Source organism: Ambystoma mexicanum, chromosome 3p (genome assembly GCF_040938575.1).
Source record: "Ambystoma mexicanum isolate Mex_15411 chromosome 3p, UKY_AmexF1_1, whole genome shotgun sequence".
In the NCBI taxonomy this organism is placed as follows: Eukaryota; Metazoa; Chordata; class Amphibia; order Caudata; family Ambystomatidae; genus Ambystoma; species Ambystoma mexicanum.
In genome coordinates, this window is record NC_090925.1 from 833,701,792 (window position 1) to 833,725,325 (window position 23,534).

The 23,534-nt window shown below is 45.3% G+C and overlaps 1 protein-coding gene across 1 annotated transcript in view; it reads left to right on the forward strand.

The window, feature by feature from the left end:
* Positions 1-23,534, forward strand: part of LOC138579623 (perforin-1-like) — a 136,804-nt gene that overhangs the window by 30,849 nt on the left and 82,421 nt on the right. The window contains exon 2 of the mRNA XM_069649880.1: positions 19,781-20,406. Coding sequence (XP_069505981.1) covers positions 19,856-20,406 — 551 coding nt within the window. The 5' untranslated portion in view covers positions 19,781-19,855. The remainder of the gene's footprint in view (positions 1-19,780; positions 20,407-23,534) is intronic.

The window sequence follows — 23,534 nt, forward strand, 5'->3', positions numbered from 1 at the left end:
AGCTGCAGGACCCTCTGCCCCACGCTTTCCACCTTGTGGCCAGGCTCGTGCCCCCTTGCGGCCCCAGACCCCCTCGCTCCCCATGTTCCCCGGCTTCCCTCTTCCCCTCCCTCCGCCCGCCTCCCGGACCTCCCTCCCCCTGTGATTGGTCTCACGGGCCTTGTACTGAGCGAGGGCCTGCAGCTGCACCTGGGGAACCGCCATTACCAGCACGGCGACCCCAGGTGAGCTGAAGGACCCTCTACCCCACGCTTGCCACCTTGTGGCCAGGCGCGTGCCCCCTTGCGGCCCCAGACCCTCTCGTTCCCCATGTTCCCCGGCTTCCCTCTTCCCCTCCTTCCGCCCGCCTCCCGGCCCTCCCTCCCCCTGTGATTGACCTCTCGGGCCTTGTACTGAGCGAGGGCCTGCAGCTGCACCTGGGGAAACGCCATTACCAGCACGGCGACCCCAGGTGAGCTGCAGGACCCTCTGCCCCACCCTTGCCACCTTGTGGCCAGGCTCGTGCCCCCTTGCGGCCCCAGACCCCCTCGCTCCCCATGTTCCCCGGCTTCCCTCTTCCCCTCCCTCCGGGACCTCCCTCCCCCTGTGATTGGCCTCTCAGGCCTTGTACTGAGCGAGGGCCTGCAGCTGCACCTGGGGAAACGCCATTACCAGCACGGCGACCCCAGGTGAGCTGCAGGACCCTCTGCCCCACCCTTGCCACCTTGTGGCCAGGCGCGTGCCCCCTTGCGGCCCCAGACCCCCTCGCTCCCCATGTTCCCCGGCTTCCCTCTTCCCCTCCCTCCGCCCGCCTCCCGGACCTCCCTCCCCCTGTGATTGGTCTCACGGGCCTTGTACTGAGCGAGGGCCTGCAGCTGCACCTGGGGAACCGCCATTACCAGCACGGCGACCCCAGGTGAGCTGAAGGACCCTCTACCCCACGCTTGCCACCTTGTGGCCAGGCGCGTGCCCCCTTGCGGCCCCAGACCCTCTCGTTCCCCATGTTCCCCGGCTTCCCTCTTCCCCTCCTTCCGCCCGCCTCCCGGCCCTCCCTCCCCCTGTGATTGACCTCTCGGGCCTTGTACTGAGCGAGGGCCTGCAGCTGCACCTGGGGAACCGCCATTACCAGCACGGTGACCCCAGGTGAGCTGAAGGACCCTCTACCCCACGCTTGCCACCTTGTGGCCAGGCGCGTGCCCCCTTGCGGCCCCAGACCCTCTCGTTCCCCATGTTCCCCGGCTTCCCTCTTCCCCTCCTTCCGCCCGCCTCCCGGCCCTCCCTCCCCCTGTGATTGACCTCTCGGGCCTTGTACTGAGCGAGGGCCTGCAGCTGCACCTGGGGAAACGCCATTACCAGCACGGCGACCCCAGGTGAGCTGCAGGACCCTCTGCCCCACCCTTGCCACCTTGTGGCCAGGCTCGTGCCCCCTTGCGGCCCCAGACCCCCTCGCTCCCCATGTTCCCCGGCTTCCCTCTTCCCCTCCCTCCGGGACCTCCCTCCCCCTGTGATTGGCCTCTCAGGCCTTGTACTGAGCGAGGGCCTGCAGCTGCACCTGGGGAAACGCCATTACCAGCACGGCGACCCCAGGTGAGCTGCAGGACCCTCTGCCCCACCCTTGCCACCTTGTGGCCAGGCTCGTGCCCCCCTTGCGGCCACAGACCCCCTCACTCCCTATGTTCCCCGGCTTCCAGTCCTCTGCCAGTCTGCCCTGCGGCAAAGGCCCCCAAGGAAAAGGGCGGCTCCTGCACTGGCATCTCCGAGACGTGACTCCGGGTGTCCGCAAAGGTAGCCAACAGACACCAACAAAACTGTAAGTGTGGCATGGGTGGGGTGTAGAGCCATTACTCTACACCAGAAAGCCCTCGCCACTCTACCTTACCTTCCATAATGTAGACTGCCATAGACTTACATCATGCATACTTGGAGAGATTTGTGACCACCAATCCAAATCCACTCTTGGGTGAACCGTAAAGGTTGCATTCCATCACACACTAACATACTAGCCACACCTATAGAAAATGATCAAGATTAGCCTGCATCACCTTTAGAGAGCTGTAACAATGTTAGTATGTGCCACACTTAGATGTCATCTCTAACTTAAGCACTCATTGCATCTAGATAGAATATGAATGTTAGCATGTGCCACACTTAGATGTCATCCTAACCTTAGCTTCCGTCACTTCTAGATAGAAATGTGAATGTTAGCATGTGACACACTTAGATGTCATCCTTAACTTTAGCCCTCATCGCATCTAGATAGAATATGAATGTCAGCATGTGCCACACTTAGATGTCATCTTTAACTTTAACCCTCATCGCATCTACATAGAATATGAATGTCAGCATGTGCCACACTTAGATGTCATCCTAACTTTAGTTTCCGTCACTTTAGCTCTCGTTGCATCTAGATAGAAATGTGATTGTTAGCATGGGCCACACTCAGGATTCTTAACTTTAGCGTGCGCCGCATTTAGATAGAAATGTGACTGATAGCATGTGCCACACTCAGGATTCTTAATTTTAGCTTGCGCCACATCTAGATAGAAGTGTGATTGTTGGCATGTGCCACACTCGGGATTCTGAGATTTGGCTCGCGTCGCATCTAGATAGAAGTACGATTCTTGACATGCACCACACTTAGAATTCTGAACCCTAGCTTGCGTCACATCTAGATAGAAATGTGATTGTTAGCATGCACCACACTCATGATTCTTAACTTTAGCTTGCACCGCTTCTAGATAGAAATGTGATTGTTAGCATGTGCCACACTCAGGATTCTTAAATTTAGCTTGCGCCACATCTAGATAGAAATGTGACTGTTAGCATGTGCCGCACTCAGGATTCTTAACTTTAGCTTGCGTCACATCTAGATAGAAATGTTATTCTTAACATGCACCACACTTAGAATTCTGAACTTTGGCTCGTGTTGCATCTAGATAGAAATTTGATTGTTAGCATGTGCCACACTCGTATGGAATTCTGAACTTTAGCTCGCGTTGCATCTAGATAGAAATGTTATTCTTAACATGCACCACACTTTGAATACTGAACTTTAGCTAGCGTCGCATCTAGATAGAAATGTGATTCTTAACATGCACCACACTTAGAATTCTGAACCCTAGTTTGCTTCGCATTTGGATAGAAATGTGATTGTTAGCATGTGCCACACTCAGGATTCTTAACTTTAGCTTGTGCCGCATCTAGATAGAAATGCGATTTTTAGCATGTGCCACACTCGTATGGAATTCTGAACTTTAGCTCTCGTCACATCTAGATAGAAATGTGATTGTTAGCATGTGCCACACTCAGGATTCTTAACTTCAGCGTGCGCCGCATCTAGATAGGAATGTTATTCTTAACATGCACCACACTTAGAATTCTGAACTTAAGCTTGCACCGCATCTAGATAGAAATGTGATTGTAGCATGTGTCACACTCAGGATTCTTAACTTTAGCTTGCACCGCATCTAGATAGAAATGTGCTTGCTGTCGCTCTCTCTTTCTCTCTCCATGCACGCAGCCACTCTCTCTCTCTCTCCGTATGCGCTGTCTCTCTCTATGGCAATGTTGGAAATATCCCCTTATTCCATCTTCTCCAACTCTCACCTCTGCTCTCAGCCCTTATTTTTTCTCTCATCCTTCCTCTCACACTCAATTTTTCTCATACTCTCACCCTTTCTCGCTCATATTTCCTCTTGCTCATCATGGGCATCCTCTATCAATGGCTTCCTGCGTTGCCTATTCCCCTTCTCATTCCATTGCACCTGCACCCCTTGTCGCATTCTCCTTTAAAATGTTGCACTCTCTTCCTTGCACCCTGGTGCCTATGAATGCAAAGAGCAACAGTAAACACCAAAACTATTGCCATTGCCAATGCTTGTTTCATGAACTAAATGACTTTTAGCTTTTAGCAGGCGTTAAGGATGGGTCCCGCAAAGGGAATCCGGGGTCAATAACGGTACCGTAATTTACGGGACCGTTATTGCTGCCTTCCCCCTTCCCATTTGAGCCCCATGGGGGCTCAAATGGGAATGGGGAATGGCCCTGGTGAATGGGGGATTACCGGTCCCTCCGACCTCGTAATGGACTTGTAATTACTCCATTCACCAGGCCGGAGTTTGGATGAGTTCGGAGGCAGCCATGCCGCAAATAGCGGCGTGGTTAACTCCGAACTCGGAATGAGGCCCAATGACAGGTCGGCACTGGGAAAGGGGTTTAGCTCACAAAAATAAAATCGTTTTTGATTCAGAATGACAGGTGCAAAGAGGAATGACACTGGCAAATGAAAATTCGCTTAGCAGGGCATAATTTAAACACATGGGGGGTCATTACGAGTTTGGAGGTAGCCATGGTGCTATTAGCATCATGGCTACCTCCAAAGTCATGTCCGGGTTCTCTGAATACCGGGTTATTCCAACCTTGGAGGACCCGGTAAGTCCCCATTCAAAAAACCCTTCCCCATTCCCATTCGAGCCCCCATAGGGCTCGAATGGGTATGGGGAGGGAGCTAATAACGGGCCCGTAAATTACAGGCCCGTTATTAGCTCCCTGGTCCCTTAGCGGCTCCCGCTAAGGACGGCTGGTTTTACCAGCCGGCCTTAGTGGGACCCGCTAAGGGACCTATGAATGCGGCGGTAAGGGGTTAATGGCACTGGCATCCTTACTGGTGCCGTTAACCCCTTACCGCCGCACTCGTAATGACCCCCATGGACAAATTTGTTTTTCAGCTAACAAGGGGAATGATTCTTTTGGCCAATGCTTTCATGACTATAACAATTAACAACAACACTGGGGAAAAGATTGTTGGTTTCGAACGCCACCAATTCCAATCCTGTGAAATTCAACTGGGGAATTAATTGATTTCCTTACAAAAATACTAAAGATTTACGCAGACAAATGAGGGGTTTTTCAATGGGGATATACTAACATACACAGGCAAACAAGAGATTCTTCTATGGGGAGATGTCTGAATTACACTGGCAATTGGGGGTTTCAATGGGGAAATATTGGGTGCACTGCTACAAAATGAAGGGCTTATGCAATTTAGGGCTAGGGTTATTACTACTTACATAGCAAGCCTTTGTTTAAGTTTCAGGAAAGCCAGCTGCATCTCAGGACAATCTGGAAAGATAGGGCAGGGGTCTGGTCAATCCACTCTCAAAGATGGTAAGTCTCAGCAGCCTTCTCTGTGTCCTCCTTTTCTGTCTCCACGTTTTTTTCCCTGTTCCTGTGTCCTAGTACACTTCCCTTATATAGCAGAAATGGCATCACTGATTTTGCAATCTAGGGCAAGTAGCCTGCAATAATCCCTGCCGCTAGGATTCGACAGTTATCCTCTCTCTCTCTCTCCGCCCCCAGTCAGTACTGGTTTAGGGATTTTGGAGCAACATCTTTTCCCATTCATCACCATCCTTTGTTCTCCTTTCAACTTTTTGGCAAAAACTAGTTATGTATCATAACTTCATAATTGTACTAGCCACTGCCACATGAAACATATATTCTGTTTAAGCTGATCATGGGGAATCAGATAAGCCGGCCACCAAATCCGTACTATGTAGCAATGCCCTGTGTCACATGTTTGTCATTTTCATAAAATGTACAACAATTATGAATATGTAAGTTATCAAGCATATTCCTAATTTCATTTTCCACCTTTTCATGAACTCTCATATTTGTCACATGTTCAGATCTGCCAGAAACATAATCCAACTGTCCTTTACAGTTCCCAGAGTCACACGTAGATGCATTTTATACACCCAACACCGCCTGGAAACTGCATGAAAAATGGCATCAAAGTGAAATTAATCCTCGATCCGGTTGTTGCGCAAAATTCCTAAAATGACTTTTCCCTACCCATTTTCCCTTTACCTGGTTCATCTCCCTACTACCACTCTTTTTCCACAACTCTCCACATTTGGTACACGGTCAAACTAGCCCTGGGCATTTTCAGTGAGCAATACAGCCTTTGATTTTGAAGTGATATCAACGCTTGCTGTGTTACTCTGTTCTTCTTTTTACCACCTTTCTATTTTGCCTTGAACTGTCTCTCTGGAGTATGCCCTGTTAAATCAATATGTTCCTCTACTCTATCATTATCATTTAAGTTTGTTTCTAATATATCTTTATTTAAAACTTTGGCAATTTGCTCCATGCGAAACGGATCTCCCCCACTAGTTTGTTCCTTTTCCTGAATTGAGACAGTATTCTCATAAATACTCTATCCCCTACTATCTATACCAAAAATAAGATTTGGAATTGTGTTGGGGCCATTTAACTTTACATCCAAACCCTTGCACTTGTTCACCAAAGCAATGAGCAGATTTTCTAAAGCTGCATACATTGTAGTAGACGATCTGCTGTCACCACTTCCGTGCGAGACTCTAGAAATGTTAGGATGTAAATCAAGTTAGGATGTAAATCAAAAACCAGTATACCATCCTCTGTCCAAACCAACTACTCTATCCCCTACCATTAACAAATAAACCAAGAAACAAAGAGTTCAATGAACCTCTTACCCAAGCCACAAACCAAGAGAATGGCTCCCTTCTCCTGGAGAAACAATCCAGTCATAGGTTGACTTAACAACAGTCTCTTGCAATAGGGTCTGATTTACCAAATATGCCTAGACCAGGAGAATGACTCCCTTCTCCTGGTCTATCTGGAAGAGCTCTGGAGACTGTTCCTTGACAGTCCTATGGACAAGCCTTTAGATGTCTCTTTTCTTCCTCCCATGAGTTTGTGGACAACAGAATTAAGACTTTATCAACTTGTCTTCCTATTGCTGGAGCTTTGTTAGGACTTTGTGTATCTTGACTATTGGGGAGATTGCTCCCTGACAGTTCCTGGTCCTTTTGGTGTCTTTAACATATGTCGGGTTTCCCACTGTGACGAGGGAGTTCACTCATGAGGAATACTGGGCTCTTGGTTTTCTGAGTATCACTACAGTGACGAGGGGGATCGCTCTCAAGGAATACTTGACTCTTGGGTCATTGGGTATTACTACTGTAATGAGAGAGATCACTCGTGAGGAATACCTCAGTCTTTTTGCTCCCTGGATGCCACCGGACTTTCCTGCAACTTCCATTACCTGTATCTTCACTGGGGAGTGCTGCCGGTTCTTCCCAGGCTATCATGTTGCTGTTGGCCCTGCACATGCTCAGCGCGTTTTACTGCTTTTCTCCTCTCTGGTCAGTGCAGCTTGCAGTAATGTTGCTGTGGCGGTCTCTGCATATTTTATGGAACAGACAGTCCACCTCGGAGAGGCCACGCCATTGCTGGATTCTTCCTGCTTCTTCAGTGAGTCGGATTCCCCCTGGCTCCAGTAATTCCTTTCGACCTCTTCTTCAGAGACAAACTGTTTCTCAATGGTTCGGGCAGCTCTTTGAATTTCCTGGGCCCTGCAGGATGGAGGCCAGCTTCCCTCACTGCTCTTCCTGCTCCCAAACACTCTTAGTCCTTCCCTGGTCTTTACTTTATACTGATTGGCCCGCCCCAGCATAGCGTCAATGTTTGTTGTTAAAGGCTTTGAAGTTATCTTCATGCCTAGCAGTGCCCACCTCGTCACAGTTCTTGGGCAATCCTTTCTACTGTTGTTCTGTATGTTTATTTAGTTCTTCTTCAGCTCAGAACTATCTTGTCTTGCAGATGCAATAGTAGAGTATTCACAATAACATACAGTAGTAGTTTAAGGTATGGAGGGAGATGGAGTAAATAGAGCCATAGCTTCTGTGAACAATGGTTTAGGGAGGTCTTTCACAGGATTGGAGTCCTTATCTTCACAAGAGCAGTCACCCCCTATGAGGTCCTTGTGCTTTTTACCAGCCCTTGGGGGATTATTGGGTAGTGACCTCACCTCCCTAGTCTCATAGGGAAGCGCTCTCCTCTGGGGAGAAGTGACGAGAGCCTGTGGATCGTCACAGTGGGCGTGAGAGAATTCAAAACCCTTTTTAGTCATTTTTGGCCCTAAACAAGCCAGAGAGGCCATGAGTTCCAAATCCACTGGCCATACTTCGAAAATAATCTCATTCTCGTTCCTTGGAAAATACTTTGTAATATTCCTATTTGCATTCTCTTTAGGCTCTACATTAGGGGCTCTAATAGTTTTGGGTATATACGTCCTTGTTGGTAAACACATTTTGGTGACTCAATCACATTGACAATCCTTACCAATTCACTGTTGTCCATAAAGTTATTTTCTGGCTTTTTCTGTTCCACAAGCCCCCTCTCCGATGGAATGCCATCAGCCACCTCTGCTATTCCGCCTAACGGCATAACAGCGGAGCGGCGCTGACGTGCCGCTGAAGCATCACTGGCGCGCTGCTGAAGCTCCACTTCAGCGCTCTCAGCTGATCTTATAGCTGACAAATAGGCAGCTCCAAGGGTCAGCTGCCACAGTCGCAACACAGAAGTATGGAATCATTTCATCAAATGCATGGGTCAAGTACCATTGTAACAACTTGTTCACAGAGGACACAAAGATGGTACAGAGAAAACCAAAAACTACTACCTATGATTTAAGTAACCATTACACCACTTTTGCAAATAAAAAATGATCCACGATTTTCATAAACAGATCACATGTGAAGTAGTTGGATGATCATTATTCATGCGTTTGATTGACAATACTAACCAAAACTCAAACTGGGTAAGCAACCAAGAACTCTGAATATCCAAGGACAGGAGTTGCATACCAAGCCAGAATACAGCTGGTCTTCTCATGCACACTTGTGAAGGAAAGGTAAACATGCTCACAAACAACAGGAACAGATGACAGCCATCTCACACTCACCAGGAAGACTCAGGCCCTCTCCACAGAGCCACATACCAGAACCATTGCTTCCACCTGACTTCAAAAACAGGCACAAAGCTTTTGATTGCTATTGTGGAAGTAATCATGAACAGAAAGCTAGAAATCAGTCCTAGTCAGAATCAGTGAGTACTTTAGGAAGAACCCTGGCGCGGATGGATATTGAAAAGAGGGAATAACAAATCACTGACAGGGATGTCAGGGAGAGAAAAAGGAAAATCTATTGGAACACAGATTAGACAATCAACATAATCAGCCATCCAATAAAAGCACACAGAGCCCTGCACACGGGCGCACAGTCTGGCATACCGACTTGGAATTAGAAAGGAGGAGAGGGTGCCTGATCCATAGAGAGAGCAAGACTCAGGAAAACAGGCAGAACGTGGAAGAGACTTGAGGCAGAGAATGTTGAGGTAAATCACAGAGCATAGGGCCGGCTATACCTCAGACACTGGCAAAGACCAGAGAATGAGTGAAGACCATGAGCCTGCTGAAGGCTACATCTCAGACATTAGCAGAGTCCAGACCCAGAGGCAGAGAAATCTAAGAGCATGCCGATTGAGCTCCCTCATACAATGACAAAAACAAGACAAAGAAGGGTGGAGAGAGCCAAGAATCTGCTGAGGTCTATATCACAGACACCAGAGATGGGGAAGGCGAGTAAGACAAGAGCCTCCCGAGACACTGGCAGGGGCCAGATGCTGAGGAGGAGAGAATTCAGAGAACCTACTGATAGCTATGTGTTACAGAAAATCGGTCCAGCTGTGTGTCCCCGTGGGCCAATACCAACCATCTCCCGAAGTCGGAACCCAACTGATTTCTAAGTGGGCAGTAGGTACTCCCACTTGTGGAGCACGTGGGTAAATTGTGCTCTGAAGAATCTAGTTGGGAAGAAACCAACATGAAATCACTGCATGAACTGCAAACCCTGCCTCATTCGACCAGACTATACAGAGAAGCACTTACCTGACAAGAGACTTTGATGATCCAAACAAGCTAACACAGAACAGGGCCAGGAAAACCGACAACACGCACGAGGATGCAAAACCAAAGAAAACAGAAGGACGTCCCAGGTGGCTTGATGACGAGAATAAGGGTGCTGTAGGAAATAATCCAAGGTCATGAAGTCAGGTCCTGACAGGAAACAAGATCAGAGATCCACAGGTAGGTACAGCAGGGAATGAGCTAGGCAATCCAGTAAGCAAGGCAGAGTTCAGTACACAGGTAGACAAGCATTGAGAAAGGATATGCAAGGCAGTCCAGGAAGCAGATAGAGGTCAGTAAATACGTAGATAGGTATACTGAAGGGACAAGCAAGGCAATCCAAGGGACAAGACAGAAATCTATGCACGTGTAGCTAGTCAAGAATGGGACAGGGAATGGCGAAAACAAGAAGGATTCCACGTAGCATTGTTGAGCGTGGCGTCGTTCTCCAGGGATTCTTTCTAGATACTGCTTGTCCGAAATAGTGTGTCCTGTGATTGACACTACGCCGCATCTAGGGGTGTGCTGGAGACATGCCATGGCGGAGGTTGTCCGAAAGTGTAGTATAAGCAGGTAGACACCAGAGAAGGCACCATCTATTCCACTGATGTCGTCCTGAGCTGGCAATAAGGCCTGCGATCTTGAGACTATGTCCTAGATGCTGTGGGGGTGCAGATGTGAAGGGAGACTAGAAAAGACCCTGCCTCAGGAAAGCAATCCACGGTTCGTGGTTTAGAATAATATGGCTTGACAAAGCCACCAAGGAACGCAGGAGAAATACATGTTGGTGGGAGTGGGCGAACATTTTTACCATCAGCTCTGAGTTTGGAGGGTTGTAATATCTAAGAGGGTGGGGGAGAAGTACATCAGTCATTTCTCCAGTATGGTTTAAAGTATGGCAAAAGGCATGTCTTTTCCAATTCTCCAGTTGACAAAATGTTCAATTGAAACAGCAACTTAATATGACAAAGTTCCTCTTTAACACACCAGTTCAAAATTGGTTTTCTGGTATACTCTCCTTCCGGAAAATGAAATTCTTGATATCCTGGTTTACTCTCCTGCCAGGAATATCCCCCTTTTGGCTCATGCAGATTCCCTGGTGTACTCTACTGTCAGGTATCTCTTAACAAATTAGGTTCACAACCTGGGCCTCTTGTCAGGTATTCCTGCAATATTGACATTCCTCTTAGGAATCACACATTTATACTTCTTCAATAGTAAAACTTTGATGACTTCAGTTATTACTTGTACCAATTTCCCCCATTCTGACATCCCATATATAATGGTTTGTTCAAGCTCTGTCTGGTCTGTCAACCTTTATTTCAACACCTCTTGTCTTATGGCAATGCTGGGTTTTCTGGTTTCCACTAACAGACTTCTCATATTAGAAGAATTGTACCATATTTGCCTTTGTTGTTCAATTCTATATGGTCGTTATTCAAAAATGCTTCCCAAATGTTCGTCATGATATTTACACGTCCATGGGCCCCCGACCCATTTAGGCTGACTCACTGGTGTCCTGTGCGGCTGCTGCCAGGAGGTACAGTCGGGCAAGCTTTCCTTTCTTGGCAGAGTCTTTTTTGGCTACATCGTCGGCGTGTCAGCCCTTTACAGATGGAACCACTGCCTCTATGCACACGGAGCACCTTGACTTTACCAGAGTTCCTCCTCTCGAGTCATGAACGCCTCCAGTTTGTTACCAGCAGAAGCTTCCTGATCTTCCCACTGCTCTTCTCTGTGAGTTTGCCTCCGCCTGCACACTCAATTTCCTCTTTCCTTCTCCGGTCTGTCAGCTGCATGTGATTTCCAAGTTTAAATGTCCCATGCAGCTGATTTGGATCTTGACAACTAGACTGCATGTTGTACTTGGTGTCACATTCCCTCCATATTGACTCCTTGTTCCTCTTCCTCGCCTCATTAATTGCTGCTTTCTGGCGCTTGGAGTCCAAGGAAGTTTCAAATGATCTTAAATTACATTGTTGGACAGTTGTATTTAAATTACAATTACCATAAACATTAGTTGTTAAATATGTTATAATCAAATGGTTTTGAATAAAGACAACAGGCCAACAAAAACTCTGGAATTAAGGGATCTTCTTCGCAAGAAAGAGAAGAATACTGCTTCTCTCCTGCTGGAGTCACCACTCTCCCCTGACAGCCATCTCCTCCCATGTGATCCACCCTTAGAATATCACCCAAGATCAGGATCAAGTAGCAGCTGCCTTCCCCTGGCCACATGGGAGGAGACTTTAGGCTGGGGATCAGTGAGGACTCAGCAGGATTCATCACACTGCCCCCCTTCAAGGGGAGTGTTTATTCTGATGCTGAATCCCTACCTTGAAGTTGGAGAGTATATTTTGCTACATAGCCTCCACCCATAAGTGGGATGATTTATTCTGACAAAGTCTCCCCTTCAAGGGGAAGAGTTCATTCTGCTACAGAGTCCCCCCCCCCATCAAGGTGGGATGTTATTCTGATACACAATCCCCCTTAAAAAATAAATGTATAATCTAATCTCTTAGAGTCTGTCCCCTTCAAGGGGTAAGCATTATTATGACACAGAGTCTCCCCATTCAATTAAGAGAGTTTATTCTATTATCAAGCCCCCCCCAATAAGAAGGAGGCTTCATTTTTTATATAGAATATTAAAGGGGCATTTAATCCGATACATCCCATTAAAGGCAGAGGGTGTTCTACTAGAGTATCACCCTTTCAATATGGGAGGGTCATTCTGATTCAGAGTCTTCCGCCTAAAGTGGGAATTTTTTATTCAGCCACAGTTTCGCCGTTATCAAGGGGTGGGGAAGTATTCTGATACAGCGCCCCATACCTTCAAGGGGTAGAGTTTGTTCTTCTACAGAGTCTCTCGAAAGACTTTAGAAAGTTTAATTTCTTTTTTAATTTTTATTTACCTGTTATCTTGGTTACAAATGTAACCTTTTAACATGAACACAAAACAAAATGTCAACATTACTTAACATCAATCAATCATTCAAATGCATTCCTTAATATCAATCACTCATTAATATGATCCAATATAATACAACTAAATAGCGAATAATCAGTTATATAAAAATGAATCATAAAAATTGTCAATTCAAAAATTGATTACCTATAATAAATATATCCACGCATAAACTTGGTTAAAATAAAATTGGTTAAAATGTAATTTAAGAATTATGAATACCTGTAGCAAATGTAACCAGACATAATACACTTTATAATTCAAAGCCATATTTTCCCCAGAATAAACTTAAATCCATGTCCGATCACTCCCCAAAATATTCTATTTCCAGGTAGCCCATATAGCTTCTTCTGTAAGCCTCCACCAATTGTTGGCACCCAGTTAGTAGGTGCCTTGAGGATTCTTTGTCCATCTTACAGTTTGTGTATGTTCTTTCTTGGAGAGGGTTTTCAGCCTATGCACCCAGACAGGCCATGGTAGGTAATTGTTTTAGGCGAAGTTGTAGTATACATCTTCTAGTTTTTGCGTTCTTAATTTTGATGATATATGTACAAAGCAGGTTTATTTTAAAACTCTGTTTAACATAATATATCAGAGTGATATTTTGGCTTAGTTTCATCATATTATTGTCTCTGCCCCATGCCAAAGCCTTCTGTTTGAGTTATTTTATATCTATCCCTAGATTTGTAGGGTAGATTACTACAAAATCAATATATTTGAAAAACGAGGTCATTTCCTGTATTCAAGGTCTAAGAGCTTAATGTGGGATTTGATTGTCCAATAATTTATCAAAGATCAGGTATAGTGACAACACTTCCCCTGTGCTGAAAGTACTTTCAACGTAGAAATTTCAGCCGCTGTTTTCTTTTGTAGAATCATCGATGTCAAATCCAATTTTCATCGAATTGCTTCGATAGGAGTGGAATGTGACAGGCCTAATGTTGGGTGCAAAAGTTTACCTTCTAATTTGGTCAACCATGTCGTCTCTTTATTGGTGAATATTTCAAGACCATAAAGGGCACAGGGAGCAATGTTGACCTATACACCGCTAGCAGACCTTCAGTGGAATGGCCGCAACGATTCGAAACAGCATCTTTTCAATGCTTTAAATCTTTTTTCCACTTTCCCCAGTAAGTGTGTCTGTATTTAACGTATTCGTAATAGGAACACCTAAGCTGGTATATTTCTTTACCTTCTCTATGGGGTCTCCTTAAGCTTTCACGTGTAGTCAGATAAGTTCTTTCTACTTGGGTTCACAACAATACATTTTGTCTGTCTGCGGTTAATGAGAAGGACATTCCTGTCCGCATATTGACTTAACGCGGTAAGACTGCTTTGGCGCCCAACCTTGGTGCGGTCAAATATTACAATGTCATCAGCATATGATAACTGCACCATTGATTGGGCTTCCATGCGAGGAGGAACATTTTTACATTTAGTCAGTGTTTCTCCCAAATCAGCAACATATAGGTTAAATAATAAAGGGGCCATCATGCAAACCTGCTTTAACCCATGGCTTGTATTCATCTTGGGGTTGAGCACACCTTCTTGATTCAACCTTATCTGTACGGTGGTATCTGAAAAGAGGGATTTATTGAAGGATATGACCATGAGATGGAGGCTCCCACCCATCAATTTTGCCCATACAATATCCCTATTCACAGTATCCAAAGCACTGCTCTAGTCTACAAAGCATATATTTTTTTTGTAATTTAAAGTGCAAGTTGGTTAATTAAAACCTTATACACTAAAATCAAAAATCATACACATTACTTTCAAACAATACAATTATAATGATTTCTCAACAATTTAAAAAGAGAAAATTGATTCATTTATGCATTTACTATATAATCCCTTTACCCACTATTTCCTTTCCATTAAAACAATTTTTCTTTTGTACCTAACTTATATTATTCATATACATACTTATACATTCATATACATTCTCTTCACCCTCCTCTATTTCTGTTAAAATCCTTATAGCACTCTAGCTGTTTCAGCCATTAATCTTTTCCAGATATAACATGCTGCCCCTATGAATACCAACGGATCTGCCATTTATATATAGGACCAGAATTGGTCCGTTGCAATAATGTTTACATTGTGTGTCAGCTCCTTATACCCTTTCTTGTAACTCTTGGCATTCTGTCAACAGGTGTGTTGAGGTTTCTATTTCTCTACAACCATACCTACACAGCCTTTCCTCTTTCGGTGTATCCAACCAAGCACCAGTATATTCATGGCAGGGTAGTATATTAAATCGTAGTATAATTATAAACCTTGCAAACTGTCTATTTCTGACCTTTATTAAATAGTTTCGGGGAACAGAGGGCTGTAGCCATTGTGTTGAGTCCATCTTATACCTCTGTCTTTTACTCAGAATAGTGAGGTTTTCAATGGCATCCCAAGTGTAAGCCTTCTTTTTCAGTTCTTTATACATCGGCCAAATATCATTGGAGGTTGAATGTAATTTCACATTAACAGCACTAAGGAACTTTAGGGTTGTGGATGTGAGGCCTTATATAAGTGTATTCCCCTTTATTTTTTTACTCAAGTCTTCACCTATTAGACTCACCAATGTTACCTCTTTGTCATTTTTAACCACCATTTAAGCATACAGTTTACATCAATTTATTTTCCTTAGTGTTTCCAAAGATGTGATGCCCAATTCACATCTGATCGCTTCTATAGGTGTGGCTCTGGGAAGACATAATGCTGTTTTCCACATTTTCCCTTCTATCTTTCCGAGATTCCCCATAATTCTTTCCCCCATAGTTTCCAATGCATATAAGGCCCCCAGTATTATACAGATTTTATATACAGATTTTATACATTTCTAGGAGACCTTCCACAGAATATCCTCCTTTCTCATTCATATAACTATGGAAAAGATTCCATTTTTTGGTTACTCTCAGTTTTACCATGTCGAAATAAAAATCACAGGTAGGTTTATTTACAATCAGCATTCCTAAATACGGATAGCTTTTCAACCATCTCAATTTTCTTGGAATCAATTTTCCATACACATGTGGGTTTTGAAGATCTAATTTTCCCTCCGCCAAAAACCATTATCTTCATTTTCCCAACATTAATACTAAGGTTATTCTCTTTTGAACATTGTCGTAACGCAGATTTACAGCAGTACAGGGGTGTTGCTAGGTCTGGAAAAGACCTGGGGCTATGCTAATGTCGGATCTGTTGGGACTGGGGTCTATCTAGCCTTTTGGTTGTAGCTCCTGAGATTCTATCCAGGGCTACAACCAAAAGACCAGGGGCTATAGCCCCCTCAGCTCACCCCTAGCAACGCCTCTGCAGCAGTATTTCCTTCGCTAATGAAAAGATTTGAATTAGGAATGTTAGGGTCCAGAGATTTGTTAGGGTGCCTATGCCTTTCCTTTAGAGAATTGACTCTGACGGAGAATCTCCCCCTTGAATGGAGAGGTTTATTTGCAATAGTGTCCATAACATTCAACGATAACGTGTTTTCTGATACAGGGTCCACAACTACAATGGGAAAATTGTTTAGAATCTCCCCCTTCAAGATGGAAGTTTTCATTTTGTTAGTCTCCACAGTCAACGGAAACAAGTTCTTCTGCTACAGAGTCTCTGCTTTAAAGGAGGGGGTTCCATTCTGCTGCGGAGCTTTCACCCTCAAGGGGGGATTTATTCTGCTACAGTCTATCAGGAAGTAGAGTTTATTTTGGTACAGAGTCTCACTTTTAAGGGGGAAGCTGTATTGTTACACAAGGTCTTCCACATCAAGGGGGAGACTGTATTCTGCTACAGAGTCACCCCCATTAAGAGGGAGGTTCTATTCAGTCTCTCCATTCAAGGGGAGATGTTCTAATATTCGACTTCAACGGGTGGATTTGTTTTGATACAGTGTCTCCCTATTCAATGGGAACCCTTTTGATACATAGCTTGCCTTCAAGTGGGAGCAGTGCTTCATTTGTGGGGGGGCTTGCGAGGGCTCAGCCCAGGCACTTCTTTATAAGCCCAGCACTTATTGCCTCAGACTCAGTTTGATTATAATGTGGAGTTTTGGCAACTCCTTTATTCTGGCTGTCAGTGACACAACAAGCAACAACAAGGTGCACTGGCCACATGTCTCTGCATCCTGGCCCAGCTCATTGGTATTCATGAATGGGATGACAAGCTCACGTAGCAATGCTAGTTATCAGTTTTCATAAATAACAATACGTTGGAAGGGAACAATGGAGGGCGCGCATGCTGGCCATGCTGCACACTTCTCCACTCAGCCTGCTTGACATTGGTTCAGCTCTGTACTCGAACAACTGGCAGCGCTCAACAGCAGGGTGAGTTGACAACAACAGGGCAGTCACCAGATATCAGTACCAACAATCGAGCAAGGCCAGGAAAAAGGACATGGTGCCTGTTTTAGAGGGCCACCTATACAAGAGGATTTTGCTGCAGTGTTTGCTGGCAAGGTCATCAGTTCAGTAATGATTTTGCCTGCACTTGTCCATCAATTCACCATAGAAGGAAAGCACGTTTACTCTATTTGCCGAGGCTAGGTGGTTAAAATGTTCCACTTGGCACCTTAAAATCCAGCGCAAAATGCTACCGATTTGTACGTTTAAAAATGCACTTAAATATTTGTCTTAGATCAAGATACGAATATGCTTTTAATGTATGTTTTGTTGATTGGCATTTGTAATTCACATATCTTCCATACTCAGTGCAGCCATCAACTACAAAGAGCCTGTGGGAGTTGCAGTTTTAACCCAATAAATGTGGACACTGTGCGTAGCAGCTGTGGGTTGTGGCAACTGTGTGTGGCAAGCAGAGTGTACTGATTTTGTCACAGGAGTACTAGAAATTATTTGAGCCCTGGCACTTATTTGTTTATTATTTTGACAAATTAAGCAATGAGGGAGAGATTTTATTGTGGTACAGTCTTTCCCTTCAAGGTGGACATTTTATTCAGATGCAAGTCCCTACCTTCAAGCAGGAAAGACTATTATGTTGAAGTCTTGTAGAAAAAGAAAAAATCCGGGACTCAGCGCCACCAGTTTAACAGTCATTTAATTGAGTACAAAGAAAAGCCAACGCGTGTGATTTTCTTTGCCCGCTGATCTAAGATTTAGTTCTGGGGATCTGACCCCGTTACTACCACATTGACATTTAGTCTTTCGGATTGGTTAATTGAAATTCCGCCCAGATTTGAAAAAGGCTCTGAGCGAGCCGAAACATGTTATCATTCATGGGCTTTACCTTATCATTTAATGTGTGACAATAAAACACAATTAAATGACTGTTAAACTGGTGGTGCTGAGTCACTGATATTTTCTCTTTTTCTACATTACATGTGGTGACGGTTAGGCTTTACTACCGTCTGAGTCCAGAGACTTACGACACCCATTTACTCACAGATGCAATTGTATCAACACCAGTTTCTCTATTGTCTATAATTGGGATTGTAAGGTGTCGCCCCACAGAGCAGCTTTCTTTAAAGCCAGACTTCCCTTTTTATTATGTTGAAGTCTCCCGCTTCAAGGGGGAGAGTTTCTTCTTGCACAGTGTCCTCAAATAAGGGGAGGATATTTTGATACAGAGTCTCTTCCTGTAAGGGGGAGAATGTATCCTTCTATATATTTTCCTCCATCCGGGAGAGGGTTTTATTCTGCTACAGTGTCTCCCACTTCAAGGGTGGGGTGGGGGATTCTACATCATTTGAATACAGGGACTTACCTATCCTGGCTGGACTTTTCCAACACCCTTCTAGGAAGGAAAGAGTATCACAAAAACTGCCAGAGGGAGCAGGATATAATATGAGGGCAATCCAGTTCTTAGCATGGGCAAGAAAATATTTCTTAAGGGGTGATTCTATTGCACAACAGATCATGTATTTCACAATGAAGCCTGTTAGGGGGTCTTTGTTACAGGGGCGGGTTTATTTCAAAGGTGTTGTTGGAGGAAACTGCAGTCTGCCTTTAAGCCACAGGAATTGCTGCTTGGTTCTTAGTACTACTGTTTTATTTTGAGAATAAGACATTTTCATAAAAGATACAATTACGACGAGGTTACAAATACACCACACGGACAATAGGCAGAAATTCATAAATACATGAGTACAATCGGAACATAAAAGCCATGCATAATGCGGTGCTAGAAACCGCTTACCTTTTAACAGGTGACTCCTTTAATAATAAAGAGCATTCAATATAAGAATAAATACACTGGGCCTCATCACGAGTTGGGCTGTATCCCGGCTGTAATACCGCCTGACTGTAATAGCCTTAGCACCCATCGGTCCGGCAGTATTACCGCCGAATCACGGGTTGGGCGTTAACGGTAAATCCCCATTCTCCATTGGGTCCATTGGATCCAATGGAGCATTTTCGGCGCTAATACTACAGCCGAATACAGTCGGCTGTAATACCGCTGAAAACAGGGCGCTAAATGGGATTATCACCTCTAGAAAAAAGCTGTAGGTAAAACAGCCCATTTAGTGCCCAACTCGTGATAGGGCCAGCCCTTAAATTCGACGGTAACACCGTTACAGCCGCATTTAAGGGCTACAGCCCGACTCGTGATGAGGCCCACTGTGTGGAATGTAGGTCTGGATTTGCTCAAATTAAATGAAAGGCTGTGTGCGCATGCCCCACACCTTAACTTTACAGCATTGGCAGGAGATATTTTTTTCTTAGGTCCGCATAAACTGGGCTAAGTAACATAAAATGCGATGTGTCATCAGCGTTGGGGCATTTACAAAAACATTTCCTTGTTCAGCTAGGGCCATTCTTGGCCTGGAGGGCTGTGCCTTTTGTGAATAGCTGACTCAATCGAAGACGAAGAAGGGTAGCTCTCTTCCTAGGATTTTGAAGCCATATAACATAGCTTGGTCTGCTTTATTTATATCTGTACTATGGGATTTATTGGGGCCAGGAAATCAGCCATGAGACCAAGGAGAGAGTTGTCAGAGGTTCTCGAACTTTCTCAAACTAACATACAAAATACTGGAGAATGGAAAATTCAACATGTTTGCATAATTCTTTGTAACATTGACTCTCTGCCTCTTTTAGGTGGAACAGAATTATAAGCGTCAACCAAAAGACTGGAGGAAACTCTTTGTATCGGCACACATTTCCTGAAAGAAGATGGCCGCCCGCTTCCTTCCAGCAGTGCTGCTAACCTCTTGCTGCTTGCTCACTTACCACCTTCCTGTGGTCCAACCAGACTGCACCACAGGGACTTACCAGCAATGCCTGGAAGCAGACTTCATTCCAGGCCATGATTTGACAGGCACTGGCTTCGACGTCACCACCCTGCGCCGGACAGCAGGCCGCATCACACCACTGGACAATGCTCTAAGTAGCGCCAAGACGTGCACGCTCTGCCCTAACCGGCTTCTGAATGGCAGGGCACAGAAGCTGCCACATGGCATCGCAGAGTGGCGTTCCTATCCCACGTGCGCCCTGCGCGTTTCCAATGAACTTTTCAAGTCAGCGGCCTCCTATGCGGAGTGGCTGAGTGCTGAGGTAGGCAGTGACTGGCGGTCTGGGCTGGGCGATGTGCTGCCAGCCAGCAATCCTGACGAGATGGTCCTCGCTGCTGGCTCCCGTGCTCCACTGGTTCAATTCACCATGAAGAAGGAATACAATGGAGGCTACGTATTTGCCACACGTGAGGTCGCCTGCGTGTATTACAGGTACAGATTTCTCCCCTTTATTGTGTTCTGCCATGTAGTTGACAGTAAGGTAAGTGGGTGAATTGGTGGGAACCAGGGGTATCAGGTGCTATCCCTGACAATCCCTCTTGGTATATCTGAAACTGCCTCTGTGATTGATGGCCCAGTGACCAAGCACTTAGATGTCAAAAATGTGATGTTCTTCAGCCAAACTGGTTTTCCAAAAGACACAGATTAGTCTATATGGTAGGCCCCACTTCAGGCATCCCAACCTCCTGCATCTGACTCCGGTTCGCAATTTGTTTCACCCTTCCAAACCCAGCAGACACCCTGGCCACCATCATCTCTTTAGACCGACTACTTTTTAACATTCGTTCGATTAATTTGTTAATGTTACATGTTTGCATGTTTCAGGAACATGCATACTTAAAATTCAATTTGATAACTGTTAGGAAGTATTTCCATTTATGTGTAATTCTCCCTCCAGTTGTGACCCCCCCAACTTTTTGCTGTTGTCTGACCATCCTAGCCTGACTTTTGGCAGTGGAGCCCAGCCTTCTGCTTTACTCTGCTGGGTTTTCGCTCACTTTGTTATGGGGAAACTGACAGTCCGCACTGGGAGACTTTGTTTCCCTTAGTCTTTCACTTTGTTGCTCCAGCATTTGGAGACTGTAAGCTCTGGGTATAAGGCACTCTCCCGCCGCGTTTTGTATACCTAGCATTCCTAGGTTTGGAATTAGGAGAGTACGCCTGAACCTGAGCTTAAGTGGTCACCCTGTCGCCATGCTGTGGTGATGAACTTTGTGGGTGCCTTGCTGCAGTGCCCTCCTCTGTCCTCAGACCTGCTACAGCAGAATTGGCCTGATCCCTTCATCAGGAGCAGAGAAATCGCCACTGTACCACCACAGAATCATCCCTGGAACGCAGCCCCTGAAAGCCGCAGAACCGCACAACTGAAGGATTCAAACCCACAACCAAAGTGTACTCAACTGCCGAAGTTTGGTCTGGAGTGCGCTCAAGGGTCGGTGAGTGCTTTCAACCCTTACCGGTGGCCCCAGGCTCATCGATCCATTTTTACGCATGAGTGTCCCCGAAGGGCCACTCTCCCTTATCGAGGTAGCCTGTGCTCCCGAGCTATTCGCAACTCTTGGATCCTGTTCGGCCCTCTTGGGGAGACCCTCCTCGAATAGTGGGAACGTATTCTTCACTGCCTCCCCGCCTTCCTGAGCTAGTACAGCCCCTGCAAGAGACCCTGTTTTTGGCCCAACCGCACGATCGCGTGCATCAGCACCGAAAATAATTTTGAGCACAAGGCTCCTCTCATCGTAGGGATTGGACTGCCTCTCAATTAGGGTTTGATAAGTGAAGGACTGCCAAAACGTTATTTGCACTGTATGCTCCCTTTCTTCACAGGTTATGGACCCTTACTGTGCACTATTCCTTTAGGCAATCGGTAACTGTATATATGCTCATTATTAGTGTTGTGTTGGTTTAGTTATTATTGCTGAGATTTGCTTTGTGTTTGATTTAAAAGGCCTTTAATAAATGTATATGTATTTTTGATACACCTGACAGAGTAATGTGTAGTGTCATTTACTGTGTGTGCTCATTGTGGGCTTTTGATCACTCTCACCCCTCCTGAGACCTAGCCTTGACCACCGCCAATGCTACCTTGATTGGTCTGGCTTGTCCTGAAGGTTACCCTGTTCCAAGAAACTTGGCTGGCCTTCTGAACCTCTGGCCACCAGGTCAGAGTTCAGAAATCCATCTTAACAATAACATACCATCAGGATATCGACAGCATCCCATGTACAACATTAGAAAGCACTTATCTTGGTGTACTTTTGTGCATTTCCGAAATAACCCTGTTTTTCTACAGCATGTAGAAAGGTGTGGCGATAGCTCAGCGGATTCCATGCTTGCCACTATGCAACCTGTTACCAGTTTGGATCCCAGCAGGGGCAACACAACCTTTCATCCTTCTGATGTTGAATCGTTTTAATCATTTAGTTTAGATGATAGTAAGACACATTATTTACATCACTACAAAATAGAAATATTTCTGCAAGCGCTATATAGAAATCACGAAAATTAAACATACCCCTTTTGTGCAACATGTTTCGATAAAGATTCCATCTATTATTTTCTGGTTGATTTGGATTGTGGTTTGGTTCTTTGCAAATCAGCTTTATAAAACACAAACAAATGGTGTGAACGCGCAAAACAACTTAAGTGCTTCATAAATGCTACATGACAATATATTGTATGTTGGTAAAAAACTATAGATGGTGTCCAGGGAGATGCAAATGACTGGAGAACAAGAAAGAGAAATCTCTGGCAACCCAAGAATGCCCTGGAAAATCAAGCCGTTCCACTCTCCTGCCCATGGGTAATCATTGTTCTTGGTTCAGCTATCTAGATTTGGGCGTCCCAGGTATATTTCTCTTGGATATCTATCAGAAAGAGATTCACCAGGCCCACGACAGGTTGGCTTCTGGGCCATCTTCCTGAGAGCTACTCCGAGTCACAGAGTCACCTCCAACAGTTGTAGGTAGTAGTGGAACTTCTGAAGGACGGAGAGTGTGAGCCAGGCGTTCTCCAATCTATTGCCAAGAGGCTCCTTCTCTGTTCAAGATACGTTTGAGATCCCACTGGCATCTAGAGCCCTCACTACTATGACCTTCTTGCCTGGCTCTCGTGCCTCCTCAAAATGCCTTTGGAGAACTTTGCGGCTTCCTTGCTTCCTGTTCAGACTGGGTGCATTATTTGCTTAAGCTTACCTGCCTCTCGCTGTTATTAATTACTCCCACAAGCTCTCCCATCCTCCTCTTTCCACCACCTTTCAAATCTTCCACTTTTCATCCACAAGTTGCCTCCTCCTCTGCTTTTCCCCCAAGTACCTCCTAATGCCACCTCCTCCTCCAGTCCTCCAGCTCATTCACAAGATGTCAGTCCTCTCCCTCCTGATGTGACATCCTCCAAAACTCGTTACCAACACTTAGCCGTACCTAATCCAGTCCTTTACCTCGTCATCTGACTCCTGGCTCATTCTACTCCTATTACACCCAGCAAACCCTTCTCCTGCACAGTCCTCACAATGCCTTTGATATTCCTTTCGTATTTCATTGCAAGCCACAAACAGCACCAAC